Source organism: Corvus hawaiiensis, chromosome 6 (genome assembly GCF_020740725.1).
Source record: "Corvus hawaiiensis isolate bCorHaw1 chromosome 6, bCorHaw1.pri.cur, whole genome shotgun sequence".
Lineage (NCBI taxonomy): Eukaryota > Metazoa > Chordata > Aves > Passeriformes > Corvidae > Corvus > Corvus hawaiiensis.
The window spans coordinates 4720846-4732265 of record NC_063218.1 but is presented as its reverse complement, the minus strand read 5'-3'; the positions used below and the strand labels follow the sequence as shown (position 1 = coordinate 4732265).

General features: G+C 40.3%; 1 protein-coding gene across 3 annotated transcripts in view; it reads right to left on the bottom strand.

Annotated features, from left to right (window-relative positions):
- Window positions 1-3763: 3763 nt before the first annotated feature.
- The window catches only part of ARID4A (AT-rich interaction domain 4A), a 47570-nt gene continuing 39913 nt past the window's right edge, over window positions 3764-11420 (bottom strand). For all 3 annotated transcript variants that reach the window (XM_048307367.1, XM_048307369.1, XM_048307368.1), the window contains 5 exons: window positions 9753-10883; window positions 9154-9258; window positions 7464-7679; window positions 7093-7239; window positions 3764-6630 (listed from right to left, as the gene is read on the bottom strand). In XM_048307367.1, coding sequence (XP_048163324.1) covers window positions 6527-6630; window positions 7093-7239; window positions 7464-7679; window positions 9154-9258; window positions 9753-10883 — 1703 coding nt within the window. In that variant the 3' untranslated portion in view covers window positions 3764-6526. The remainder of the gene's footprint in view (window positions 6631-7092; window positions 7240-7463; window positions 7680-9153; window positions 9259-9752; window positions 10884-11420) is intronic.

The following is an 11420-nucleotide window of genomic DNA, read 5'->3' as shown; positions in this document are numbered from 1 at the left end:
CAAAAACCAGCTCAATGAAACCGAGCTGGTAAACAGACACTCATTTGGAGGAGATGCTCGCTCACTGCAGCAGCGACAGGAACACAGATCCTTCCTGCTGGAAACACACACAATTACTTATCAGCCCACAGAAACCAGAACCATTTCAGCAGGAAGGGTCAAATGAGAGCCTTGCTCCAGAGTGCCCTGGACAGCAGCAGTGCTGGCAGAGGCATCAGATCAATCAGCTGGAAGATTATAATAGAGGCTCCTTGAATTCTCTCCAGGATAAAAGCAAAGCCCCAATTTATGTAATCCCCTGCTGAGAGCTTCAACTGCTGAGCTCTGTTGGAAGGCAAGAAAAGGAGTGACTGCAGTGCTGTCAGGGAGTGTGGATGAAACACCGAGTGTGGCTGTGGCTTCAGAGCAAGGAGGCAAATCCTCCATGCTCTGACATTCCCCTCTCTGGGAACTGGAGCTTAGCAACAGCTCTTGTTTCAGCATTTTCTCTTAGCTAGCTGGGAAGTCGGCATACGGCATTTAGAGAATCCAGTTCAAATCTTAGGAAGTCCATTAAGTTCAGCTCTGAAAATGCTTGAATGAGTCTGGCCCAAACTCTAAGAGCTGTAAAAGCAATTAAGAGCTTGTGACACTTAACCTGCATTATGGCTGCACCCTGAATTTCCAGAGGAAAGCATTAAAATAACTCAAAAATTTACAATTCTGCTTAATATTAGAGGGTTTTAAAAATGATGTTACCCTGTACAGGGATGCTGCAAGGTGCCTCTGAGCCAAAGAGGAATCACATTCTCATCAATTGTTCAGGGTTCTCCAAAGGAAAAGCAGGAAACAAGAACTGCAGCAGCAGCAGCCAAACCACAGCCACAAAAACCAGCTCCCTCCTGCACTGCCTGTGGATAACATTATTCCATAATTATTCCCACAGGATTAAGTGGGGCTGCTCTCACATTCTGAATTAAACACAATCAAATACCTGCACAGACCAACACAGAATTTTACTTCTCACTGGTTCCCCTGCCAAATCCATTTTTCCTTATCAGAAGGGGATTGTCCTGCCCACCTCAGGGCAGCCACCCCGAGCTCCTGCCCCTCCATCCATGCCACTGGGATGGCACACAGGGGTCACCTGCAGGGTGGGAAACACAGCACGTACAGAAGGAATCAAAGGTTGGGGGTTTTCTTTTTTTTTCTTTTTAAAATAGCTTTATTTATTCATAAGGGAAACAAAGGAACATCAATAGAGATGGTTTTAAGCTACACATCCACATGAACAAGTGCCTTGTTAAAACAGAAAGAAAAAACACTCTTGTGCAATGTAACAAAGTATTTCATATAAACTCCACATTTTACCCCTCCTTATGAAACTGGCATAGCTGGCAGGAACATGGTAAATTAGGTCAAACTGTACCCAGATGAGGGATTAGAGGAGGAGTTTAGGAATAGCTGAAGACACCGACAGCGCTGGAATGGAAACACTGGGTTACTCTCAACAGCAGGAAAAGAGAGAGACATCACCAAACCCACAGCAACCAACCCAGAGCAGTGTGTCCCTCACCACCAGGCTCAGGGGGAGGGTTAAACACGCGAGTGAGAACCCCCTGCAGGTTGTCACAGCGGTAGCAGAGCTCCAGGGCAGCTTTTCTTTGCTGGCAAACACTCAAAGAGGGAAAGTGAAGCAAAGCTTCCGTGGTTACTGCAGTGAGTGAGCTGTGCTGCTGCAATAAGGCCAAATGCCATCAAACAAAGAGACTTCTTCATGTTTGAAAACTCCTGGTGTGGGATATGCAACAGCATAAGGGTGTTAACCAATGTAAAGAGCTGCAGAGCTGAAGCAGAACCAACCTGCTCTGAGACAGAATTCAGAGTTCCTCTGCAATGTAAGGAGCAGGAAGAACAACATAAATAGCAAAGATCATTCAAAACAAAGACACCAGACAAGTCCTATTCTTAGAAAATCTGCTTTCACAATTAACACTGTTTTATCCTTCCCGTATTCTTTAAATGAAAGCACGGTGAGTATTTGTCATTGGGCTGTGGCTAATCATAAAATCCACCACTCAATGTGGCATTAAAACAAGCACAAATTCAGACCAGAAACACTGGAACAGAAAACTGAATTTACATATTCCTCCAAAGCAGTGGATGGGACTAATAAATGCTTTTGGAATTTGGGGAACTCGCAGATCTCCAGAGCAAACAAAAGACCCCAAATAAATCCCAGCTACTCAGTGGTAACTGATAAAGACGAATAATTTTAAGCTCTGAGACCTCTTAAAATCCCATCTATTTGGTGTGAGGTAATATGGGAGAATTTTCTCAAAATTTGAGAGCAATAGCTTAATAGTGTGAGCTAATTATAAAATGTCATTTTCCTAAGCCCTGGAATTACAGTGAGTCAGCCTCTGGCAAAATCCCCTTTGGTTCCACAGTTTTATGTTTCCCACATCCCCAGACCTTTTATCCTGCACACCATAGCAAATAATAAAATCCCAAGACCAGAAAACGAAAAATAACCAAGATTTCAGTGCATAATTTCTGCAAAGGCAGGGGCACAGTGAAGTAAACAGCTCAACATACTTTTGTGAACACATTAATCTTTTATTTCAGCTGGTAAATCTGGCTCCTGGCTCATGTCAGATTTCTTTCAAGCCATCAAACCAAACCTCCTCTTTTCTTAAAGACAACAGCATTTCTTAGACTTACTGCTGTAAAAGAATTCCAGTAAATGCTGCCCAGAAAATCCATTTGGCTGCCTCAGCTATCCAAGAATATTTTTAATGGGGAAAAGACGAACATGTTAAGTATTAATGTTTTTAATGTGACATTCCATCTGGTTGACAAACCTGTCTGGAGAGAAAAGGCTCTCTCAGCAGTGGATATTCTGACTGAGGCACAGGAGTTGACAATCCTTAGATTCAGATTCTCTTTCCAGCTCCACATCAAAGCCATCCTGAGCAATTTTGGTATCCATTACTGCAAGGCTCCCCCTACAAAAAAGAGAATACGCATCCATTTAAAAAATTTCTGTCTATTCTAATGCTGCACCTTAAAAAGAATTAGATTCAAGCATGCACAAAAGCACGAACACAGATTTAATCACCTTTTCTGCTGCTCCCTGTGAAGGTCAGATACATCATCCTTCATGAAGACACACATTCCTTTGCCCTTGTTATGCTTTTAATTCACTGATAATTACTACTGCAAATCTGCTTAACCTCTGTCAAAACAATGAACTTGTTATTATTGTTCTGACAACTCTGCTTCTCCTGCCTGATCTCCTGATCTGTTCAGGCTGATTAAGCAAGAGAAACTTTCTCAGCCACCAGCAACCTGAGAGAGGAGCCAAAACCAAGCAGGGATTTAACTGGGTGTTGCTAAACTTTCACAGTAGAAAATAAAAACTCATTAGTACAAATGTAGCTGATACACTTGACGGAAAGAAAGTGAAAACTAAAACAAGGAAATGAATCTTACCTTATGTCCTTGCATGGAAACATTCCAAGTTTTCAGATTTATGCTAACACCAAAATAAGGTATCAGCCAGCAATGTGACAGTTCTTTGTATCAACTGAAGGAAATGAAGGAAGAGTCTGATTCTCTTACAACCTTGTTCTTTTTAAGAGTGTTGCATACCACATCAACCTTGTTCTTTTTAAGAGGGTTGCATACCACATCTAAATTTTTTTTTTTTTATCTCCTAAGGAAGCTTGAAATGACATTTTGAGAAAAACCTGTAGAGCAGAAGGCAGGAGAACAGCACAAAGACTGCCACAAGGATGCTTTATTTTTTGCTTGGTCTCAGAAACACAATATTTAATCTCTTATTTAAAAAAATCCCAATTCTGTATAATCATAATTACTGTGTCTTCAACAGCATAAACTTTCATTCAGTGAAAGACATTCTGGAATTTATATCAACAAGGTTTCAATAAGGGGATTACTGTAGAGTTACAAATCATAGATTTTATTAGGGTTTTTTCTTGATTTGACCTTTAACCCACGATAGCCCAATGATACCAGTTAAATCTTCTTTTCTCTGTGATACTTTTAAACATCATAGGAAACTACTGCAAACATCTACTGAATAATTTAACTGATATGCTCCTTCCCAGAAAGATAAAACCAGGAAATCAGTGACATGCTGGAGGCTTTGCCAGTGGCTTGGCAGAAAGTCCACCTTTTCCTGCAGGTTTAGTGCTGTGCCAGAATAATGCCAGTTGTTTTTGGGGTGTGAGCAGTGCAAGGGAAGCAGGTGGAACAGGAAGCAAAGGAGCAAGTTCTCTCTGCCAGTGGGTTGGAATGGGTTTCCATGTTCCACAGGAGCATACCTGGAGCCTTCCAAGCAGTGTTTTAAACATTCCTAAGAGACAGGAGCAGCAGTCAGCTGAGAACACACGTGGGGAACATCCAGACCGAGGCACAGACGGGCAGCAGCTCCTCCATCCTCTGTGCTGGGAGTGCCTCTGTGCCTGTTTCAGATCTCACAGTGTGCACACAGGTTAGATATCAGAGATCTGCACAACATGTAATTAAACTTGTTACTTCCCCAGATTTTAAATTTGCTTCTGCAAATATTAAACATGTGACCCATGCTACTTCCTTTTAAATGAGTATTGCTTTTTATTCGTAGCTATTATAAGATTAACAAGTAAAAGTTAGCTCTGAAAAGTGTCTTTACAGTAATTTATGGAGATTAACTTTCCTATTTAGGGTAAAGTCCAGACATTTACAAGAACAATCACTTAAATAAAAATAGAATATAAAGCCTATGTTTAAAACATGGCCTTTATTAGCGCTGTCTAGTGAGCTCCATATTTATCTTACATTGAAATAGTTCTGCTCTGCTGAAGAAAAGACAGAAAAAGTGCATTCACAAGAGTACTTTTTCTTTAATTTTCTGCGAAAATGGAAGGAATTGGAATCACAAGTTGACAAATGTTGTAAAATGAAATTTCAAGAAACATCAATTTTAGTAATGCTACGCCATCACTAGTGTTTCCTCCTGACCTTCTGCCGTGTGGAACCAGAATATCCCGATATACAGTCTAGAGCATCTATGTTATTACTCTACAGCATATTAAACACAGAAAAAGGGGTTCAGACCCCCTTTCAATGTACAAACATGAATAAAAAAATTGATTAAAAAAATCACTTTTTATACATAATGTATATGCAAACTGCTTTAAATACATGGGTTTGGAAGAGTTATTTACAACCTGCATCTGCCCGTGGGACAATCCACAGGCAGAGCACACACAGTTGCTTTACTTTATTGGTGCATCTCAACTTTGGGAGATATAAATTTATTCGGCAGTACAGCAAACACAAGAACTTGTGACAAAGCATCTTAAGGGCAACCCAATAAATTTTGTTCCTCCAAACAAGGTTAAGTACTAGGACTGCCAAAGTTTCCAAATAAAGTTTTAGTTGAACCCAGATGCCTGCTGGCAGATCTGTGTGGTGGAGGATATGTAGACAGACCCATTGGAAGTACAGGCTTGGCTACTGGATAACTCCTCCTGAAGAACCAGAACTGATAAGGATGTTTTGTCCAAAGAGTGAACTAACCTAGAATTTTTTTTTCCAATTTTATTAATATTTTAAAAAATACATAAAAATACAACATCCAATGTCTGAATAAATATATTTAACAAGTCGCAAGATACCTTATTTTACACAAAAATTTCAGCTTTAGAAATCTTGTTAAATAAGTTCATTGTTGTTATATATTTCATTTTTCGTCTTTTTGTAACAAAATAAAAACTCTGAAATTACATAGAAAAAAGACAAAATATTTTTGTCAAGGGATAAGATAGTCCACTGAAAACCTATTCACAATTCCACTGTAAACATTAATAAACATTAAAACATTTGCATAATTGTGTGCTCAAAAATCCTATAAAAAGTGGAAGACTTATTACAACTGTAGTTTTCAGTCAACTACACTTCCTTTCACAATTTATTTTGTCCCATTTACAGCTTTAAAACTGGGCACATTGCTGAACACATACTTTGGCAGTTCTGTATAGCAAGTGCTTCCACAAAGAGGAACTACTCACCAAGAGTTACCCACAGCTCGGTGAAAGTGCAGCAGTTACTCAGTTCTTTTGGATAATACTCTGATGTCTGCTTGGTGCACTTGCTTTTTTTTTTTTTTTTTTTTTAAGATCACCCTAGAACACCTGAATGCTTCATTGGACATAACTTTTCAAATTTCATAAGTGCCCTTTCTCTGTGTTAAGAAAAACAAAACAAAACAAAAAGAAACAAACAAGAAACAAAAACAAACACAATGACAAGGATGTCACATTGTGCCTACAAACCTTCAGTTACCAATGAGCTTAAGTTCTCTGAACAGTAAATTAAACAAAAGAAGAGGGTAGGAGGGGGGAACAGGTACAGTCCAGCAGTGGAAGTGTGTACAGGATATACTTGGCAATGTCAAACCAGTTGAGTGCTTTCTGTGGCTGAATTTCAGGGTTTATGTCCATGGCAGCAAGTTGCTGGCAAGGCAGAAAATGTTTTATCACCTGCATTCGACAGCCAGCACGTTCTGGGGAGGAGAGGATGACGAGGGGCTCATTCCAGTGTCTGAGGAAGCAGATGACATGGATGCTCCTGTATGTGACACTGAACATACAGAACAACAGATCAGCAGCAGGTTATCGAAGTACAGCTCACAAGGAAGGCTTCCTTGGTTATTAGGTTGTTTAAAAAACATCAAAGCAGCAGCACAGGCACAAAAAACTGATACAGAGGTTCTGCCAATTGCTTTCACTGCTGTATTCACAGACACAGGATTAGCCTTACCCAATTATTGAAACGGTAACTCAGATGAGTCATTGCACTAATGGAAAACACTTGCACTAGGAAGCCCAAGTTTCTAATACACAGTTATGAAAGGCAGCAAACGTTTCTGTCAGGTTCAAGTTCTGAAAAGCCACAAAAATTCTTTCTAAATATGTATGCAAACAGATGGTAACACTTTCCTTTCTTCAAAAATATCATCAATTAAACTCAAGTTGCTTTGAGTTACGCATTTCCAAACAAATTAACTCCTCATGGGAATCATAAAGCAAATCTCAGCCTTACCTTCTCTGTCTTTCTTTTTTAATCGTTTCCTTCTCCTGTCTATGGTTGCTACTTCTGACTTCAAGGACATGTAGTATTTTCGTATCTCCTGTAGTTTTTCTTGTAGGAAGGAGATCCTTTCAGTGCTGCTCATATTGTCCAGTTCATCTGTAAATGGAAAGAAGAGAAAAAATAACTTCATCAAGGTGATTTTAAACAAATGAATGCATTTCTTAAGAGGATGTAGGACACAGCATGGAAGAAAACCCATTTCCATAACTATGCCAGAAAAGGCCCACACCTAATTTAGAATGCTAAAATTTGCATGTCTTTCTTTCAGAACAAATTTTCTCACAAATTCCCTGTAATCAAGTCTTTGCAAGAATCCTTACTGAGCTGGAAGCTCCATTTGTACACTCTGGGTGAAGCATTCTGGTGGTGGTGCTTCTCCCTGTGTTTGTCCTTCTCTCCATCTTTGATGTGAGGGGAAATCACCCTGGCAGGGGAGCGGGAAATCTTCTGTGGTTTGGATGCATTGATGTGTTTGACAGGAGTACATTTACTGGAACTGTCCAGAACAGGGAGGTCTTCACTGTCACTGCTTTGTCCTGCAGGAAGAAGAATTTAATTTGGATTTAAAACCTCCACCTTGACATTTTTACAATTGTGGTTATAATAAAAAAATAATGATTAAGAAAAAACTGATATTTCTTGATCAGAAGATCCTAGAACGCATCCAAGGAATAATGGCCTCAGATTCTATGAATAACCTGACCAGACACAACATGCACTGAACTCTCAAGTGTAATAATCATGGTTGATGCAGGAGAATTCAAGGGCTGACTAGACCTAGTTAAAAAGCGATAGCCAAATTTCTTTACAGAAAGAATAAATAAACATATCAAAATTAGAATATTAGAGCACTGATAAACTCTCTTACATCATCTATTTTAGCTTTCTAATAAGAGCAGACACTAAAATCCTTTTCTTAAAGATTATAAGCCTGTACTACTATTGGTAGGTAGCACATGATTGTATTTAGTTATCAAACTGCTTTACACATCTAAAGGAACAGTTCTGAAACATGACTAAAAACAACAGAAGTTTAACACGTAACTGAAAATTTTTAGCTCATATATTCAAATATTTTAGATTCCCACCATAACTGCCAAGTTTTCCCCAGGCATGTTAAATATATCTGAATAGTGTATGTCAGATAATTACTATTTTAGTCTGATATTTAAAAATATAACAGTGTTGTCACAAGGGCCAAAAACACTGACTCATTCATGCAATGATTGTCAAAAATTTTGTGACAGGAGGGAATGTCCTTAAGCTGAAGGAGGGCAGGGATAGATGGGATATTAGAAAGAAATTTTTTATTATAAAGGTGCTGAGGCCCTGGCCCACGCTGCCCACAGAAGAGTGACTGCCCCATCCCTGGCAGTGTTCCAGGCCAGGCTGGATGGGGCTTGGAGCAACCTGGGATAGTGGAAGGTGTCCCTGCCCATGCCAAGGGGTTGGAACAAGATAATTTTTAAGGTCCTTTCCAACCCAAACGATTCTGTGATTCTACGAAAAATGAGCTACAGAAACACAAAAATCCAGATTTCTATAACAAGTTATGAAATAGTCAAATGCTTGAAAGAAAAGCTGGACAGGATTCCTTTGGATGAAAAGCTGTTCTTTAGCAAACATTTTTCCATACTTCATAATGGCAATTTTTTTGCCATGAGAAACACCTATTGTAAGACTTCAAATGTGCCCTCTCCCAAATTCATAATCAATCCAATACATAGGCATAATGGTAAATATTTAGTAACTGCTAATATAAATAATAATTTAGATGTTTTTCCTAAGTAAGTAATATAAAATAGCCAAGAGATTTCCCAGTTACATTGCTACTGCAGAGCTCAGAACTTCTCTCCAGTTTATCACCAATAACCAAGATGATTAAAGTTAGAAACCTTGAGAGGGAAGCCCCATCCACTGGAAATTAATTGTAACAGTGAGAACAGTAGGCTCTTACACATGTTTACAGGACAGGATAACCTTCCCCCTCCTCCCCCTGCAGGAATATACCTGTTCCATTCTTTTCATTTTTGGCTGCAGCACTGGTTCGCTTTGGAGTTCGCTTTTGCTTTTTTGCCAGTGTTCCACTATTACTGTCACTGGGTCTTTTTTGACCTATGAGAGAAGAAAAAAAAAATCAAAAATAAAACATAAGACACCTCAAATACTTTTACTACTAAAAAGCTCTTTTTATAAGCAACAAAGAAGTCTAAAACCAGACAAGCTGAGAGAGTTGAGGCTGTTCAGCCTGGAGAAGAGGAGGCTCTGGGGAGACCTTAGAGCCCCTTCCAGGGTCTAAAGGAGCTCCAAGAGAGCTGGAGGGGGACTTGGGACAGGTTGCCCAGAGAAGCTGTGGCTGGCTCATCCCTGGCAGTGTTCCAGGCCAGGTTGGACGGGGCTTGAAGCAACCTGGGATAGTGGAAGGTGTCCACGCTCATGGCAGGGGATTGGAACAAGACGGGTTTTGAGGTCCCTTCCAACCCAAACCATTCCATGATTCTAAAACCAGAAGACACAACAAACCAGCCATTTTTAGCCAAGTGACACCAGTCTCAAGACACCTTCAGCAATGATTCCAGCAGGGAATGACTCCTCCAGGAAATGCTCACCTTTCTCTCCCATCTCCCTCTCTTGCCCGGCGATGCTGCAATTGCTCGACGTGGTACTGGCTTCAAATCCATTGGCAGACTCGCTCTCACAGAGACCTTCCTGAGACTCTTCTGCCACACTGTCCACCTCAATGGTCATGTCACTCTCACTCTTGATGCTGCGTGACTCGTCCTGGCTGAGGGCCAGGGGAGAGGCCACCGGGAAGCTCGAGGTGACGGTGGGGGCTAAGGCAGAGGAGGCAGAGTTGGAAGCATTGGGGTCTGGCTTTTCTGCTATTGTGTCTTCACTGCTGCTCTTCTCCTTCTCATCCAAGTCATCCAGGTCTACTTCATGGCACAGCAAGGTTTCAGGACCAATCTGAGGCATTGTGTCATCTTCATCTTTTAAGGGAAGGCTCTCGTTCGCTTCGGCCGGACGTTGGAAGCTGTCGTTCCTCAGCTCTGGGCCGTGTGGAACCGATTCCGCCACCAGGGATGGCATCTCCTCGTTTTCAGTTCTGAGGGACTCCTCAGCATTCAGCCCTCTACATTCCTCTGCTCCAGTACATTCATTGGTCCTCTCTTCAGATACAATATTTGGCACTTCCATCTCACTCTCTCGTCGATTTCTCTTCTCAGGTGATGCCTGTTCCAAAGTTTTCCTTTTCAAAAGCTTCTTATCTTTTGTGGAAGGTTCTGTTTCACTTTCAGTAGTGCTGGAAATGTCTTTACAGTCCAAGGAAGACACATCTAATCTTTCAGGTTCTGTAAGAGACTCATTTGCCACCTCTTCCTGGCTTCCTGGTGCAATCTTTGCATTCTCTAATGACGGATCTTTTGTCTTGCTCCTTCTCCCTTTTCCCTTAGGTGATTTTTCAACCTCTCTTTTGATTTCTTCCATTTGATCTGTTTTATTTCCAAAAATTTGGACAATCTGTTCACTTTCCTCAACTTCCAGTTTCAGTGTTTCTAGTGGCTGTACTTGAGTCCTGTCATTTTCTTTCAACGCATGAGAAATCTTTGGGTTTTCCTCATCCAGCTTCTCATCACGGAGTTTTTCACTTTTTTCCAGTTCTGAAGTTTCTGGAGAAAATTCTTCATTCAAATTCTTTTCAGATGACTCATCTGCTTCACTGTCAGATGTGCCAGAGTCTAAAAAAATTTTTAAAAGAAGCAAACAGCACCCTTAATAATTAATTACAACACGACTTCTTATTTGAACCTCACAAAAAACCCCTATTTTCAGTAATCTGTGGTGTCAACATCAGTTTACAATAATTAATATTAAACTTAAAAAATCCTGCATTATTCAACACACTTGCTACAGTTCTATTTTTACCTAAAATTTCTACAAAACTGCAGAGTTGAGGGAGCATCTGGATGATGCTCTTAACTCAGGTGATTTAGTTCAAGTCTATGATTGTCCTACTACTATTTCCCAAATAATCCAATACAAATGAATTACATTTTATAGCAGCAAAAATAGTTTTACACATTCTCCTGATCCCATGGATATTGCCTCCTCCATGTGACAGTACAAAACCAAAAATCAACACTTCTCCCCTCCATGCAGAGGAAAAAACCCAACCCAAACCCAAAAATAAAACCCCTCTACATCCCAATATGGACTCATTGCTAAGCTATTGTACAAATGATGCACCACGCAGAGAGCAGGCTTTAGTACATTAC